Source organism: Monopterus albus, unplaced genomic scaffold, assembly GCF_001952655.1.
Source record: "Monopterus albus unplaced genomic scaffold, M_albus_1.0 scaffold236.1, whole genome shotgun sequence".
Lineage (NCBI taxonomy): Eukaryota > Metazoa > Chordata > Actinopteri > Synbranchiformes > Synbranchidae > Monopterus > Monopterus albus.
This window is the reverse complement of record NW_018128116.1, coordinates 318013-335711: the sequence shown is the minus strand read 5'-3', so window position 1 is coordinate 335711 and position 17699 is coordinate 318013. Positions and strand designations below refer to the sequence as shown.

The following is a 17699-nucleotide window of genomic DNA, read 5'->3' as shown; positions in this document are numbered from 1 at the left end:
TTCCTCCCCACAGCAATCAGACTGTACAACACATCACTGCAGTGATAAGATAGGTGAAATAAGGAGGGACTATGCAATGGTAAACATTGCAATACCCAAATCCTGGGGTTAATATAATAATAATATGTAAATTCTATTCTTGATTTTTCTCTTGAATAATTTATGCTGTCTTAAAATCTGGAATTTGTTTATCAAGATATGTGTGTGGTGATTGTTCTCATGGTGTGATGTTGTTTGTTCTCTATTGCTGCTGAAACACTGAAATTTCCCCATTGAGGGATCAATAAAGTACCTAATGCCTTGTGCACAAAAGGAAATCAGATCCTAAATTAAATTGTTCTATTGTTCACTTGAAGATGTGATCAAATAAAATGCCCCTTCTACATAGTTGTATATAACGGCTTACAGTGAGTGGTCACTACTGTGGGAAAAAAAGACTCATTCATCTAAATATTATAGCAAACTGTATGTTCACTCTGTAAAGCAGCTCCTGTATTTGCAACCTTGAAAGAGAGAGAGATTAAAGCAGCATCAAAAATAAAGTGATTTTTATCAAAGCTTAAGGCGGGTGAATGACTTGTGTGAGCAGGAGGGAAGACAAGGGCAAAGCAGAGAAACTGATGCTGAGGGAGGAGAATAAAAAAGAAAGGCAAACATAATGGACATGAGCCATAAAATCTGGATGAGGAGCGGTCAGTGAGAAAGCCTGACAGCTGGACTCTTGGGTCTGATAACAACGTGGCTTTGATGTCATCATTAGCATCAGGGGGGATTTGACAGGTGTCGCTCGGGAACATTTAGCCTGCACGCCTGGCCAGGCGCATGACAAATCAGCTGGCGATGAGCTGTCACACGCAGCAGTGTGCATCTTCTCTGTGTGCATGTGTCTGTGCAACATCATCCATATTGTTAGGTTATCCTATGTTGTTAGGGTAATGTCATGCCAAGGTCCATTTATTAGCTGTTCAAGTGCTTTTGATAGCATCACATATCAAACTCCAACTGCTGTGGATTAATGGCATATGATCATAAGCCTGAACAATGACTAACTGACCTTCAGGTGCAAATTGTTCATTCTTTTTCACTAGGAAACCAAGGTAACATAAATTCTGCAAGCAGTGTACTGTAGTGCCTAATGATCACATGATTAATGATGTGTGCTCAATTATTTTGGCATCTTGTAAAATATGGCTGATACCATATGGGCTCAAACAAGACACGGGATCAAACAGGTAGATGGAAATGCACAGACAAGCTCAAATGAATGTTTCATTTTCCCCTGCAGTGTTTAAACATCTTTAGTCATGTATCAATGTCACTGCAGTTTGACCTGTACACCTGATTTATAGGCAAGTGTTGAATCTTACTGCCTACTAATAACTAAAATATCAAAGCAGAAACAGATGTACCCTTGGCATGCATCAACACAAACTCTTCATATTTTATGGCAAAGCACTGTAGCTATATACAGTACAGTGATAAAATATGTCTTTTCTTCTGTTTTCCCATCAAAACATAATGTAATAGTTTACTGAGTGAGTGGACAGAAAGGCTAAAGGTTTGAAAAGGTCCCAGTCTGTCAAAATGCTGAAAATGAAGCAGAATCCGTACACAGATTGTGTTGTTATGCTTCTTTACTCTAATATAGTGGGTTTCAAATTAAACAGTGACTATGGTTACCGTGCTGATTGGTGGGTCGAACTTTGTCAGAAGCCACATACGTATCTTTAGCGAAGCGGTGTGGAGAGCTGCATGTGGGATTCATTGGAGTGGGAATGGTGGAATCACAAGCACTAACTAGACCGGCAGCAATTAGAACGCAGCCGTATCCGGTGGAAACTGAGAGTTACTGTAGCTTTATGGGAGCATACTGATCCGCTTCATACATGTTTTAAGTTACAAATAATTAAACAGATTTTTTTCCTTTAACAATCATAATCAAATTTATGATAAATATCAACACTCTATTCTTCAGCAATGTTTTGTTTCTATTCTTATGAATATTATTTATTCTCACTTCATTTCTCCCAGTTTTGTAAACCTTTATACCAGTAATTTTAGCTCCATTTCTACTTACAGTATGATTGAGTGACATACCGTCTTGCTACACCTCATTTCTGCTTTCAAAAGCAGCATCATTCTCCATTCACCTGAAGAAGAAGGTTTTCACTGCCGCCAACACTACAAAGTCCTTCTAGAGAGCTGGAAACAAACACCAACTGGATTGAAAAACAGGAAAGTAAGCACTGCAGGCCGGCTGATTGCTAACACACATACACGATAAACACACTGGAATAAACAAAATACACACTCAATGGATCCAAGACTCAGTTCTGAGGCAGAAAATCACACACAAACACACACAGACAGGGAAACACACACTTTTCAGAGAGAATAGCAGTGTTTTATACACACAAACATCCCACCGTCCACACCTCTTTCTCAAACACACAGACACACACAGAGGGTACAAGTGCTCTTTGATGCCCTGCAGCTTCAGATTTTAGAGAGGAGCTCATGTTTTGCATGCACACACACATTAGACATACACACCCATAGTGCATACCCAAACTTCATCAGAGTGGTAGCTATCAAATCCTTAAGCTATACTGTAAAGCCCTCCACCTGCTCCCTCGTTTCATTTCAGTCTGGCCCAAAGACCTTGAGCTGTGTTTTGTTGGCAAGTGTCGCTAAAACTTTATTGCTGCAGCAGCTCATGTTAGAAATTTGAACAAGTCATCAAATTTAATTTATTTACAAGCTGAGGGCCTTAGGATCAATTGTCAAAAGGTTGCTCTTAAGATGGTTATAGAAGCATTTAATATGAGGGAATAGAAGTATAATGTATGTTCAATGTCAACAGTTAGGTTTCACCAAATCTGCAGCATGCAAACTGCTTTTTGCAACAGGAAATCATTTCTTCTCTCTCATTTTGATGTTTCATCCAACAAAACAAATGCCAAATGTGAAAGCTCTTTGTAAAAAGTGGTGCTGAAACAAAGCCCCGGTCAGTTAGAAAGGTTTGGGGCTCTGTCTACAAAGTTTTAGATTTTAGTATTACAGCAGGATGAACAGGAAATCTGGTCTCACTGTGCAATCTGCATCAAACATCATCACTGTGGATACAGCATGTCTGTTAAGTAACAGAAACTGTAAAAAAAAAAAACTGTGTAGGTGCAGAAAAGAGACCTCAAGAGGGTTAACAACATGGCTCCACTCAGAAAACAGAGGTAAAGATGTGGGTGCAGAAAAAAATGACACCAACGGGGATATTTGCTAAAGTTTTCTTTAGGCTGGAATTTGTGACAGGTTTAATAAATATCCCCTAAGATTCAACAGAGAAGAGGACAAAAAAGTTCATTTCAACCAATTACATAAAAACACACAACTGATAAGTGCTGTTGTTAAAGTTGTATACTGACCCATGCTAAACTCTTCTGGTTGAAAGGCGTTTGCACTTCTGACTACACCCAACAATGACATGAGTGTACTGACCACACCCTAAATACACCTCTTTATCATTGCAGCAAGGTATAAAATTATTCCAAAGTATGTTTAAGGTATGGGTTCATTGTGTGCTGGTCTTTCCAGTAGTGTGTAGTGTTCTTCTTTAAAATGCAACCAGACTCAGGGCTGCTTTTTCTGTAGTGATGTGCAACTTCATGGAGACGATGAAAACCAATAATTCACACAAACCTGCAGTGTAATGGGCTTTCAAGGGAGCTTTCCAGGGAGCAATGACACTGACTATCTGTGCCTTTGATAGACACTTTACACTTCCACGTAATTCCACACAGTTATGCAGACCAACACACACACACACACACGCACACAGACAGACAGACACAGTTAATCTCTTCTCATATTTGCAGTGCCTGCAACTCAGCTTCAGCCCAGTCTCTAGCCGTGAAAGTGCTGTGTTTTTGAAGATGTGGACTCAGCATCAAATCCACCCAGCCAGAGCATCGAGATGAGAACCAAATTATCTCCCAAAGATTGTAGGGTGACAGAGGAGAACAGAATGAAAAGGAGGGGGGTAGAGAGGAGAGGTGCGCAGAGAGAGAGGGCTACTAGAGAGGTCAGAATAACCTGGGGCAGTCATTGTCCCCTGCAGGTGAAGAGTGAGAATGGATGTGTTTGCATGCAAAATACAGAAGACGAATTAAGTGAGAGGAGTTATCAACAGCTGCCAGGAAACCTCATCTGTATACTGCTTTATTTACAGTTGCCATCTTTACAGCAAGATATAAAAGTTCATAGCCTGATGTAAATTTTAATGATAACTAGTAAAAGTCATGTGGGAATAGTATGTTTTATTGGGGGGGAGCTGTATGTGAGAACGCAAATGTCAGTTGACCCGGACATTAAGTGGACTTCACCCTGCAGGGTACTAGTACAAAGTCCGCACAATGTCCGAATGAGCTGGAGTGAGGCCATGTAAGAAAACAGCCATGTATATTCTGGAGTATTCACATGGAGCTATTCTATCACGTGACCAGGGCGAAACCAGAAGAATACATCTGACGGTGGAGAAAAATGGCCATTTACAATGACGATGCCAACGGAAAGATCCAACTGTAAACATCACAAGATTCAGGAATTTCTGTCGTCAACAGCCGGAGTCAGAATTGTCAGACTAATTCAGAAAACATCAAAAGACTGGGCTGTTTATCACCAAACTTCCAAACTGGCTATGTGACCGCATCAGATCCCACCTCCTGCGTAATCTACATCTACCCAGGCACGTCCCCTTGCATAAAGCAACTGCAGTTTTACCAGTAGGTGAGAACGCATCTGACAGGGACTGTCTCCTGTTGTATGCTACATGAAAGGGCAACTCTGGACCAAGTCAGAAACCTGATTCCACAGACATAGTCCGGAGTTCATGTGTGAAAACGGCTATACTCTTTATTTTAGTATTGCGGTTTCACGGTGCTTTTTTCAGTAAGCATCCTGAAATGGAGAGATCTGCTTCCTGGGTATTTGTTGAAGGAACCTATTAGCTATCTGTCAAGCTAGAAACAGTACAACACAGAAGCCAAGACAGAACAGTCATTTACAGAATTTTTAACCAGCCACTATTTATTTTTGCTATTTTTCTAACCACTATTTACTGAAGTGGCTAACAAACAGAGACTGACAAACAGGTCAAGGTTACTATTAGCTCACCTTGTTCCCGATGGCTTTCTTGGGCGGGAAGTTGAAGGTGTCCACCTGTGGAAACCTTCCTCTCAGGTGGTTATGGAGCTCCCTGAACTCTGTGTAACGTCTGTATACATTCCACTCATTGTCCAGGATGCGGATGTACACCTAAGAACAGGACAGAAACACCAACATTAACATCAACAGCAGCATGTCCAGGTTTCACCTCATCTGGTAACTACTCAAACCAGCCATTAAATACAAAACTGCAGAAATACACAGAGGTGATTCAGTAAACCAGTGCCTCCCTATGAGAATGTAACTAAACTATATTAAATACTAAAATGGAAAACACACCAACAGCATATTGTTATATAACAGCTTTTTTGTGTGTTGTTGTTCATACATTTGTCATTAACCTTTTACAGTGCTTTAAAATAAATTAATGAGATGGGTGAAAGAATGACTTCCACTCATCCTTGTAAATGTGTGTTTTCACTTACATCCCACAACACATAACAGAGAAAGAGGCTGTGCTGCCTGCCACCATTTCCATGCACCATTAACTGCTTTATTCTGACTCACAACAGACAGGGGGTGCAGCGAAAGAAGGAAAGATGAGCCTATTGTGGGGGGAGGGGGGCATCTATTTTCACTGTAGAAAATAGAAAGACAAAAGAGCTTTTGAGAGCTCAATTTTAAAACACTAAACCACCAAAACAGCTAAATCAAAATAGAAACCGATTTAAAAATGACCAAATGTACCAAGGCACAGATCTCCCCTAGCAGAGAGGAATGTATATTATTTTTAGTATAGTACTTGTGTGGTGTAGAAGAGAATTATTTATGTAGAGATACTGCTTGCAAACCAATGATGGTAAGATGATGTCATGGGGTAGGACTGGATAAGTCTGACTTCTTCCTACTCCATTCAAGCATGTACTAGGTATAAGCAAATTGATATTGGATTAGCATTTGTTGGATATGTGTAAAATTATGTGTGTTGATATATCAACTGTCTTTACATGCTTGAAAGAATAAATAAATCAAAATAAATCAAATCAAATGTCAAAACAGTTCCATGATGTTAAACTGCACGCTTCCTTCTGAACCTGCAAAGTCTTGACACTGCTCATGTTGGCTTTACATTGTTAGTTATCTTTAACACACAGTAACTTCTTAACCTTGACTTAGGCTTAGCATGTGATAAGGTTCACTGAGTGTAAATATTTTTAAGAGTGCTGTGTTCATACTCTGTGCTGTGCCCACACATATTCCCACTGAGTTGCCCAGTTACACTGCAGCCTGGACGACTGCTGAGCTGCTCCACTGACACGCATCACTCCGAAACACCACAACAGAAGCTGCTTAAGGAAAGGAGCATCTCCTTAATGAAGGTGAATATGCTCAGCTTGTGTTGAAACTGTTTTAGGGAAGTGCTGGTTCAACTGTATGGTTATTTTGGAGGCTGTAGTTTGTGCTGCAGTCTTAGTTAGGTGGACCTAATAAACTGCAGATGGGTGCAAATAAAGATTTTGACCTGATTATGGCTAGATGAAAAGTTGAAGCACCAGGTCAGTATAGACTAGGCAGACTGAGCATCATCACAGAGCTACTGATTCCATCTAGTGCTCGAAGTCGGGGGCGGAGTGCTGGTGCTCCCCTTATTCACGTTAGTGTGTCGGGTCGGGGTGGGGAGTAATAATTCTGATTATAATATTTAGTTATTCATTACAGGCATTATTAACAGTAGGTAAAGAGCAAAACATAGTGCCGGTAAAGTGTACCAGTGCGTACTGACCCACTTCGAGCACAGATTCCACTACTGCAGCTGGGGAGGGAGAGGAGGACCTGCCAACAGCACAGTCCACAGTGCAAGCCAGCCACAAGCCAGCAACAAAGACGTATGGAGAAGCTGCATACAGAGCCTACCCATCAACCCCCCGAGCACGCTATCCATCTGACAGCTGCTGAGATACAAGAGGAAAGTGGTGGACTGACCAACACACCAACACTGCCAGAGCTATGCTGCTAAGTTGGCTAAAATAAGTGACTATTTGCACAAAGGCATGATATAATAGGGCTGTGACTGCCATCATTTGGCTTTCAGACTACTCACTAGACGTTTGATGTCCTTTTCAGAAGTGCAGACAACAAACTGTCAAAGCTACTGGAGCTCTTACTACATGTTGTGTTCATGTCAACCTCAAAGAAGTTTTGATGGATATAGAAGCAAGAGGATTATGGCCTAAGTTTTTGTTTTGAGGTGGCAGTTCCTTTACTCGGTGATCTTTTGTCAGCATGCGTGCTGCTGTGCAGTCTAGGTTATATGACATGAAAATGTGGCATTTTGGACAGCTATTAAGAGCAGGCTGACAGCTCAAGCTTGGTTAGCTGCCCTAAATGTCTTGTTGTTGTTAATATTTCAGCATCAGTGACAGACATGTCGAGACACTGCTAACGCTATAAAAAGATATAATAAAACAATTCACAGTGTAGCTGAAGAAATGGTCTAAACTATGTAAATGGATATCAACTGAATAAGTGGGAGGTGAGAAAGTACACCAAGATGTTCTGATCCTCTGCCGACTTTATCAATTAATGCTCACTTTATGCATGGTATAATCGTAGAATGGTAGAAGAGTATACTCTTAAGATTTCTATACAGTGAGACTGTATGAACACATATCATGAATGAAAACTATTCTGTGTTGAGTAGCATTAAAGACCACAGGAGTCTAATCCTAGTACAAAGAATGAAAAATAAAGACATGATGAACTCTATGGGTGTGACAGGAGAGACATGAGGTAAAGATGAGGTGATTGGCACAGATGCAACATAGGAAGTTGTAGTACTTTGGCCTAACATTAGATGGGCTTACCAACAAGGCTGTAGGTTGCAGCAGCAGCTGTGTTTGCAACACACAGTTAAAATACTTCTTTGCATAGTCAGGACTCAGTCAAATATGAACACGCAGGCATGCTACAGATATTTTTTGACTCTGTGTGACTTCTACTTTATCAAGGAATCATGTTCTGCCCATCACGAATAATGTCCACAAATAAACGTTTAGGGAAAAAAAGATATTCCTTGAAACTCCAGGCCTCACATGACAGAATGTCATCAACATGCCCACTAGCTCCATGTGAATACTCTGGACTATACACTGCTGTTTTCTCACATGGGCTCACACCGCCTTGCTTGGACATTACGTGGACTTTGTACTAGGGAGATGTCAGGGTAAAGTCTGCTTAATGTCTGGGCCAGCTGACTTGGATATTTGTGTTCTTACATACAGCTCCTCTGGGTAATGCCTAGATAATTTCAGGGCTCTGGTAAAAGGGCTATAGTTGTCTGTATATCAAGGGGTCCACTGAAAACAGGAAGCGGTAATAGAGAATTCTGCAATCCTTTGATAGTACAAATTTGTACAGTGGTCTTGATTTTATCTGAGGAGAGGCCCACAGACCTTTGATATACAGCAACCTGTGGCATGAAGAGCAGCTGCACTAAAGGAAAAACCCAAATCTGGCAAGTGACAGTAGTGGGATGATGAGAACTGACAAGGCCACTAACGGACTAGATACGTCATCTCAGCACTTTATGTTTATGTCTGACCTACAGAAACACATCTAAGTTTTTACCAATTTCTTTTTTGCAAGTTAAGAGAAGCAGTGGCTTGGTGTGATCTGGTTGTGTGTGTGTGTGTATGTATGTGTGTTACAACTCAGTTATCTATCTTGATTAAAGTGACAAAGACTGAGCTGACTAAACAGGGACATAATGAATGGCTTATTCAGGATGAATCAGTCTCCTAAAGGAAAAGATTAATAAGAAATAAGATAAAAAAGACACTCACACCTTAGACATTTCCAGCAAAATCAATCAATCCCCCCAAGTGAGCTTGGCATACAGGTAGATGAATTGTTCACATATCATTTCCACAAATTTAGTCTAGTCTTGGACGCCAGAAAGCTGAATTTCCAAACATCCGCATCTGTCACATTTGTCTCAATCACTCCATCAGTGTAAAAACAATCACATCAAAGTCAAAGAGCAGGCTGAGCAATCACTGGAGCATTAGCTTTCAGAGCTAAACAGTTCATAAAGTATTCCTTACATTATTGTTCAACAGAGGAAAGTGAGGTATGTGCTTTTCAAGATTCCATATGGTCTGCTGAAATACACAGCTGAAAAGGCAACCAGGCAAATCCACTTCACGGTGTATCGGGAGACAAAAACAAGCTATATATCCTTGTATTTCTACATTACATACTCATCAGCCTGCTTCAAAAATGAGACTGCAATACGTGCATATGGTAAAAGTATTGCATTAACAAAGATGTGAGGATAGAATCAGCCCCATAGTGTCTGCAGTTCCTCAGACATCAAATGGCTCCTCACATATGGCAGTATTAGCGCAGCAAGCTTAATCCACTTTATACCGTCTCATTGGCATACTTATTTATGGCAACGCATTAGCCTCACAGCTACGCACACAGCCACCAGCTCCCTCCTCCTGGCTAATCACAAATAGTCTTTTATCTCTGACAAAAATCTTGGCGACATCTAAACTGTAGCATCCCTGAATCTTCGAGCACTGCTGGTTTGATAGCTCCAATAAAAGCCATCTTCAAACAGGGACAGGGTCTCTGATTATGGTTGACGGGGGACCTCATGGAACACGGTTAATGGGTTTTGGCTGTTGTTGAAAGCTCGGCTGTGATGGACACAGTGCTATTTTCAGTGTTCAAATGGATTATGAGAATATTTGAGAAAGCATAATAAGATGTTTGATGAAAAAATGACCTCAATGTGTTAACATAACAAGGAAAATCCACCTTTGGTTACTGAAGCAGAAGCACTAAACTTTGCTATGACGTTTTCTTTTTTTAAAGCGGTGAAGTGCTGCAATTTACTTCCTAGGTATATCCACCCCTGCAAAAATCACTCACCTAAACCAGGCAGAAAGTCTGCTTTACTCAGCTTCAGGCCATATAGCAAAACGAAAGAAAGGTCAAGATAAAGTGTTTGTGTTGTTTCTTAGTTACAACACTATGTACAGTAATACAGAACGCTGTCTCTCCAGTGGACTTGTCATTATGATATACAACATCACTGCAGGAAAAAAGTGCTCATTGTCTAGAGCATAGGGGCTGTCGACACTGCTGACACTTTAGCTGACATTCACTAATCATTTTCTATTTTTTGTCTACACTGGAAAGATGATGTAAACATTTGACTCTGGAATAAGACAAAACTGGCCCACAAATGGAGGCTACATATTTAAAAAATAGAATTGTCAGTTTATATACTTGGGGGGATTGAATTTTGCTGCAAAATGTAAATCACAATGTGCCTGGTTCAAGTCTTTGCTTCCTGTCATCTCTGCAGTGTCTGTAATAGAGGTATACAGTACAAAAATGCATAGACTTCACTATAACAGCAGCACTGTGTCTACACAGGAGGCGTAGTGTGAGCAGCAGCTTCAGTCATCCTTTTCTGTCTACACATCTTCACTTTGGCAGCAGACAGAGCCCAACAAATAATCACTGCAGTTATGTGATTAAAACGGAGGAAAAAAAAGACGTGTAAAAATGTTAATGCTGTTGGCAGCCTATTTAGTTTAGCTTAGCACCAAGCCAGGAAGCAGGGGGAAAGAAGCTACCCTGGATCTACCCAAAAGTTAAAAAACTAATCTGCTTACCGGCACCTCTAAAGCTCACTGATTAATTTCTGTACACCAATGGCTGACATGTACAGGTATGTTGTTTTGGACAGTGACACAGAGCAAGAACAGGACGCTCATGTTTAAGTCAAGGCTCAAAACAAATATATATCGTACATATACACTTTCCCTGTAAAGAGAAAGTACATAATCCTTTAATTTTGTTTTTATCCATCAAATTAATTGTGTGGACCTCACCAACTTCTGTAAACAAACAAAAACTCAGGTGTCAACAACAACTAAAACAAAAAAACTACAGATTTCAATATGTGGTCACAGAGACCACATGGGAAAATATAAGTACACCCTATAATTCAGTAACATGTAGAAAACCCCCATGGCAACAAGAACGTGAAGTAGGAGTTTGAGTCTCACATCATCCTGAATACATTTTGGCCCACTCTTCTCTATGACATTGCTTCAGTTCATTGATGTTTGAGGTCACTTGTTTATGCACAGCTCTCTTAAGATCCTGCCACAGCATCTCAGTGGGGTTGAGGTCTGGACTTTGATGTGGCCATTCCAACACAGCGATTTTGTTCTTCTTTAGCCAGTCAGATGTTAATTTGCCGGTGTGCATGACCCAGTTTCGGCCCAGCTTAAGCTGCCGGACAGATGGTCTCACATTTGTCTCAAGAATATCCTGGTATAAAGTGGAGTCTTTGTTGGAGGTTTCACAGATGCTGTGGCTGCAAAACAAGCCAAATCATTGCCCCTCTACCACCATGCCTGACAGCTGCATATGAGGTGTTTATGGTGATACGCTATGTGTGGTTTTTGCTGCGCATGATGACCAAACAGCTCCACTTTGGTCTCATCAGTCCAAAGGATATTGTTCCAGAACTCCTGTGGTTTGTTCAGATGCAGTCCTGGAAACCTAAGTCATGCTGCCATATTTTTTGAAAGAAAAGGACTTTTCCTAGAGACTTTGTTGTGAAAGCCAGACTTGTTCCATCTTTTTCTCACTGTGCTATCATGAACATAAACATTTAATGTGTTTACAGAGGCATGCAGGGCGCGTGATGAAGCTCTTGGGTTTTCCTTTGTATCTCTGACCATTAAATGATCTGATCTTGGACTGAATTTACTGGGACGCCCACTCCTGGGAAGATTGGCAGCTGTGCTGAAGACTCTCCATTTGTCTTTCTCACCATAGAACGATGAATCTCAAGTTGTTTCATGGCCTTATAACCCTTCTCAAATTGTTGAGCAGCGACAGTTGCCTCTCTGAAGTTATGGCTGATGTTCTTTTGTTCTTGGCATGATGCAGACACACACCTCAGTGCTCCAGAACACCAAACTACCAGAAGTTCTGCTTTTATAGAGGAAGTCACACTTCATAATGATTGACTAATCCTGTGCATTTGATTAGCAGAACCTGGCTGCTGATTACTCTTTTAATGGTTATAGAAGTAGGAAGGGAACACTTTTATTTTCCCACCTGGTTTCTGAATGTTGGTTTACATTTGGGAAACAGTAACCGTGTGTGTGTGTGTGTGTGTGTGGGTGTGTGTGTGTTTTGCTACCTGAGCTTATTTTTGAACAATCAATGTCATATAACAGTTATCAAACAATATTAATTACACCTGGATAGTGACACTTTAACATCAGCTGTGCTGGGCTTTCCCAGCCTGGTTAAAAAGGAGAGCATGTGCTTTCATTTATTCATTAGGATCTCCATTAGAAGAGTCAGCGAACTGGTCTGAGGTCTGCATACACACAACCACAATGATGCATAATTCAAAGTTTCTAATTGTGTGTGTGAAACGTGGGAGGAAGTTCCAGCACCTGGTGGAAATCCACATTTAGCTGAGGAGAACATGCACAAGTGCATGCTCACAGGAACCTAAACACCCATCTCTGTGGCCGCAGCACAACATGTTCCTGAGGAGATGAGTCGTTACACCCTGCAAATTAACTTCAGAAATAAAGATCTGAAACAGGATGTCCGTGAGAAGATAATTGCAGCCTTTTTTTTTCTAGTCATTTAACTGGATCTTTAGCCTGTGGGTATTTTAACAAGCAGGTAGAACAAGGGGTATTCGTGAACCACAACTGAGAATTGTAGAAAGTATAGATAGATAATGATGTCTTTCTATCTGAAGACCCTGGTCTATTGTTCCCCCATCTGACAGTCAGGCCAACTATAGGAGTTCAGACTGTGGTAAAAACTGTGTGTAAGCCCATTTCCTGCACCACAGGAGACCCTTACAGAGAGCGCTCCTGCTCACTTCACAGTTGGAAGACTATGCAACTGCCAGGCACACACAAGATGGCTGATGCCTACTTTGAACAATGTATGATATCTCCAAAATGGTGATATCACACATTTGTGTTTGGAGGTACTGTAGCTACTGTAGTGTGTTCTACATTAGCATATAGCAACGAAGACTGCAATTTACACAGATATAATAACACAATGAATGGAAATCCTCCTGCTTGTGACCAACTCAAACATGGCTTTTAAGAAATTTAACACTTGAACATGTTGATCAGACCAGACAGAAGGAAAAGGGAAACAACAGACTTGTGCCTGAAGCTTTTCTTCAAGCAAGCAACATTCAACATGCTTTTTGGAAACAAACAGGAGAATTAATTAGAGTAGCAATAACCAACATGGCCAAACAGACAACAAAAAAAAAAAAATGTCCCCACCCCATCTGACTGACAAGTGATCCCTGAGAAATGTGGTCCTGGCACCAGGCCACTGCCTAAGCACCAAAGATGTCCTCCTAATCCAAAAACAAAGCCTTGTTTTTGGATTACTGTGATCAGAGAAGCCCTTAAGATGCTGTGTCAAAATCTTCTGAAATCCAAAGAAATACCCATTTTTAAAAAAGCAGTAAGGCTCAGAAAAACTAAATACAACGAGGCTGAAAGAAATCAAGAAAAACTGAGGAAAAAAAGAACCAGGAATAGAGAGACAAAGCCAAAGAGAAAGGCAGAGAGGGTGATTACTACCTTGACTGCAGTAAAGGTGTTTATTTTAGAGCTGCTCCTGACATCCTGAATTAGACACTGAGAGGGGCCAGTGGATACAGATGAGAAAGAGATGTGGAGAAAGAGGGAGGAGAACAATGTTGATGGAAGAGTAGAGAGGAGGAGGAACTAAAGGCATTGAAAACAAGGGGCAACCGCAGCTGAACCTGTACAGAACAGAACAAGAAAAAAGGTGGAAGGGCGAGCACAGAAGGAGTGAAGTGGAGAGAATGGAGGTGTGTGGATGGAAAATAACTAAGCTCTTTTTTTGATGAGAGCGCTTGTTTTGAAATTATACAAATGGATGATTAAATAAAATAATTAATGTCTGATTGAATGACTGAGTCCACAAAGGAATCAATCAGCAAAACAACTGCTAGCATCCATGTGGCAGCGTGATGAAGCAACGGGTGGCACTTGAATCAAAATAAAGCAAACTCCATTGTTCTGTTCCTAAGTGGAAACAAATGAAAGCGATAAGGCTGCTACACCAAACATCAACAGACTACTGCTTCTGATTAGCTTGATTCATGGATCCAGCAGTGCTGCAGGGAATACAATACTCTTTATATGTTGAACCATACTCTTCCATTGGTCGAAGCAAGCCCCACTTCTCACCCCCAGGTCTTGAGTCGTGCACGTATAACTACTCCCTGTCTACCGATAAAGGCCGACAAATTTATTTTGGCAGATAAAATAGAGGCTTTCGTCTTTTGTGTGTCCTACACACTACACAATCTGCCTCACCAATTACCTTACCCTTGACTTGTTCTTCTGTAGCAAGAAAGGTTTACAGGAGCTAACTTGGCAAATGAGGAGTTATGTATATCTATTAGCCACTGATTTCCAATATAATTTAAATGATAATATAAGATATCTGCTGCACACAGTTATATACAACTTAAAAAACAGAAAACAATTAAACAGTAACTGTGGCAAGTGTATTAGTGCATTAACATTGGAAATAACATTTTAATTTTTTGTGTGCAGGGGATTCATTTACTTCCCTTCACTTTATAGAAATCAAAAAACCACAGTATGTAATGTGCCCAGGGTTAACCAAACATTTGCATACAAGTGTATGATGAATATTAGACTGGGAATATGCAGCGCACATATCAATAGATCTCTTTTGTTTTGCTTCCATTAGGATGTAAAATATGATAAAAGAGGCTGCCAGTGTTTTGAGGAGGACTGGTCTCATTTAAATGTAATAACTGAACCAAAACAGAATGTGGAGAGAGAGTTTTCCTCACATTTTACTGACTCATGACCGAAGCCTCTCTTACATCCATGGAAAAAACAACTCAGAAGTGTGAAAGGGACTTATTATTAAAACTATTAACACCAACAACAGTCCGCCTGCTACCGACCACTAAGTGCATAAAAATAATGGTGCTTTTGAAAGAGAATATTTTTAAAAATCTAGTTTTGTTGAATATGATAGGGCTGGTTAGCAGACTGCATGTACTGTACATCTGTTTTCTTGGCCGATAAGGATTTCTGATTTTTTTTCAGGTCTGACCTGCCAATTGCTGATCGATCGGTGCATCTTTAGTTTCAATGACCTCAGAAACAGTCGTTTTACATCAAATGCATAATTCGCTGCATTTTCTTGCCATAACAGTCTCCTGGCAATTAGTACTTGGAACTGCAAGCTCTTAAAGCGACAATCAGTACCCAACCTTTCAAAATCATTACAATACTGCATTTAAACCTGCAACACAGGTTAAAGTCTCCATTTGCCAGGGCTCTCTTCCTCATGCAAAACAGCCATCAAAACACCAGGCACGTAAGCTTTTTATCCCTTGAGGACTCAAGAAAAGTTCTTTAAGGCCGACGGGTGGTAACCAGATATGAGCGCTCAATGTCTAAGTAGCAGGCAACCCAGGAAAAACAGTGTGACGCCACAGCGGGAGGAAAAAAGGACAAGCTGCAGCTCTTATCTCCATCTTTTATCACAATTGCTTCCCTTATTATGTTCTCTTCCTCTCCCACTCTTCTCCTGTCAGCTCCCTCCGTCCATCCCACTCCTCTTTGTGTCTCCCTCCTCAAACACTTAACTAAAAACTCAGCCATAGTAGAAAACACTGTCTCTCTCCCCTCTGCCATGTGCAAATGACTGTGGTTATGGGCGGGGAGTGGAGGGTGCTAAGCTGAAGCAAGTGGGGCTGGGAAACTGGGCTGATGGGGAAAATGAAGTATGAGAGGGAGAGGCAGGCAATTAGACACAAAAAATGGGGAAATGTAAATTGAGATCAACAAGGGAGAAGAAGCACAGTGAGCAGAGGAAGGAGGGGCGCTGAGGCAGAATGACAAAAGTCACCCCAGCCCATGATCTAATCAGCTGTCTTCAGCCTAAGCAGAGATCATCACGCAGCCTCCACAGCACAACACAGTTACTAACCAAGTCCTGATTCCGCCGGGCCCAAGTTCCCCTCCCACCTCTCACTTCCCATTTCCACCTGCTAATGATACACCTCTGAAGTTTCAGGAGCCTGCACACCTCTGAGCTTTTCGTTTGTGGTCTTAAATAAAGCACAGATGACGTAGAGACAAAGACGCTACACAATGAGAAACACTGCAGCACTTATCAGCAACATGTGGACTGAGTGTGCAGCTTCGAGGGACGGTGCAGCAATATGAAAAATCCTCTGAACCAGACGTCATTACTCCAAATTATCAGCAGTTAAGGGATTTAGAGATTTTTATTGTAATCCAATGTGGCTTTATGGGTGCATTGTGAGCGTACCCAATAAACCATTTGTATAATGTCATGGATTCCAATAACATAGTACTGTAATATCTTTATGAGACTGATAAGGTTAGTTTTCTGTTCTGACTATGTCTCAGACTTCTTGATTTCATTCCATGGTCATTTTAGAGGCTGTATTTTGTGGTGTTTTGTTCTGGAGCACAATGTATTATAAGGTACATGTAATATTCAGAAACTTTTCACATTAAAACAAGATTCCTCCCCCTTAAAAATGACATTTTTTCTTATTACGGAGCAAACATATTTGAGTTTCTACAATTACAACAAAAGCTTTTCTTGTTAGAGCATCTTTAGTTTGACATGTCACAAAATTTTCTCATTTTACAAAATCCATTAATCTCACTGAAACACATTTTTGGTGTTATAACTTGATGTTTGTTGCTTTAAAAAACTCCCAGAAAAGAATATAGCCTACAATTGATGGAAAAAATTACTAGCTCTTATTGTTTGAGGTTTTATTTTGTGATTGGGATGAGACACAAGTGTCATCCATCCATCCTTTATAGTACTGTATATACACCTGTTAATCCTGTGTAATGTTGATAAGCCTATGACAAGAGCCAATTTAAAGTCCTAAAAGAGGCTAGTATTGCCATCATCCGGCAATTGCAAATTGTTCAGTGTTTGTTAGGTTCCGCCTGTGTCATTTCTGGAAACGGGAAAACTAAAATGCTGCCGTACAAAGTTAACAATGGCATCTGCTGAGTCAGCTTCAAATTCTGTGACCTGAATGCAGTTATACTAGCAAAATAACCACCTGTAATATCCTGGTACATACCGTCACAGAACGGTAACAAGAAATGTTTCTATTGCGATATCCTGAAATTACAAATATCGTTACATCCCTAGTTATCATAAACATATATATTTTTCCCAATTAAAAGTTAAAATTTGATTTACTACCTCATAGTTGTATATCTCCACTCACCAGTCAATTTCTCTGTGGTATATTTGAGTGGTAGTGAGTTTTGCAGTATTGTTATATTGTACTGCATTACTGTATTTTAGCCAAAAGGTCAAAGCTGTAAGCCCTGCTACAGGAAATACACCTGTCCATCAGCAGTCAAGCATCG

At 40.6% G+C, this 17699-nt stretch overlaps 1 protein-coding gene across 1 annotated transcript in view; it reads right to left on the bottom strand.

The window, feature by feature from the left end:
• The window catches only part of snx29 (sorting nexin 29), a 126685-nt gene that overhangs the window by 17860 nt on the left and 91126 nt on the right, over nucleotides 1–17699 (bottom strand). The window contains exon 19 of the mRNA XM_020620398.1: nucleotides 5170–5310. Within this exon, the coding sequence (XP_020476054.1) occupies nucleotides 5170–5310 (141 nt within the window). The remainder of the gene's footprint in view (nucleotides 1–5169; nucleotides 5311–17699) is intronic.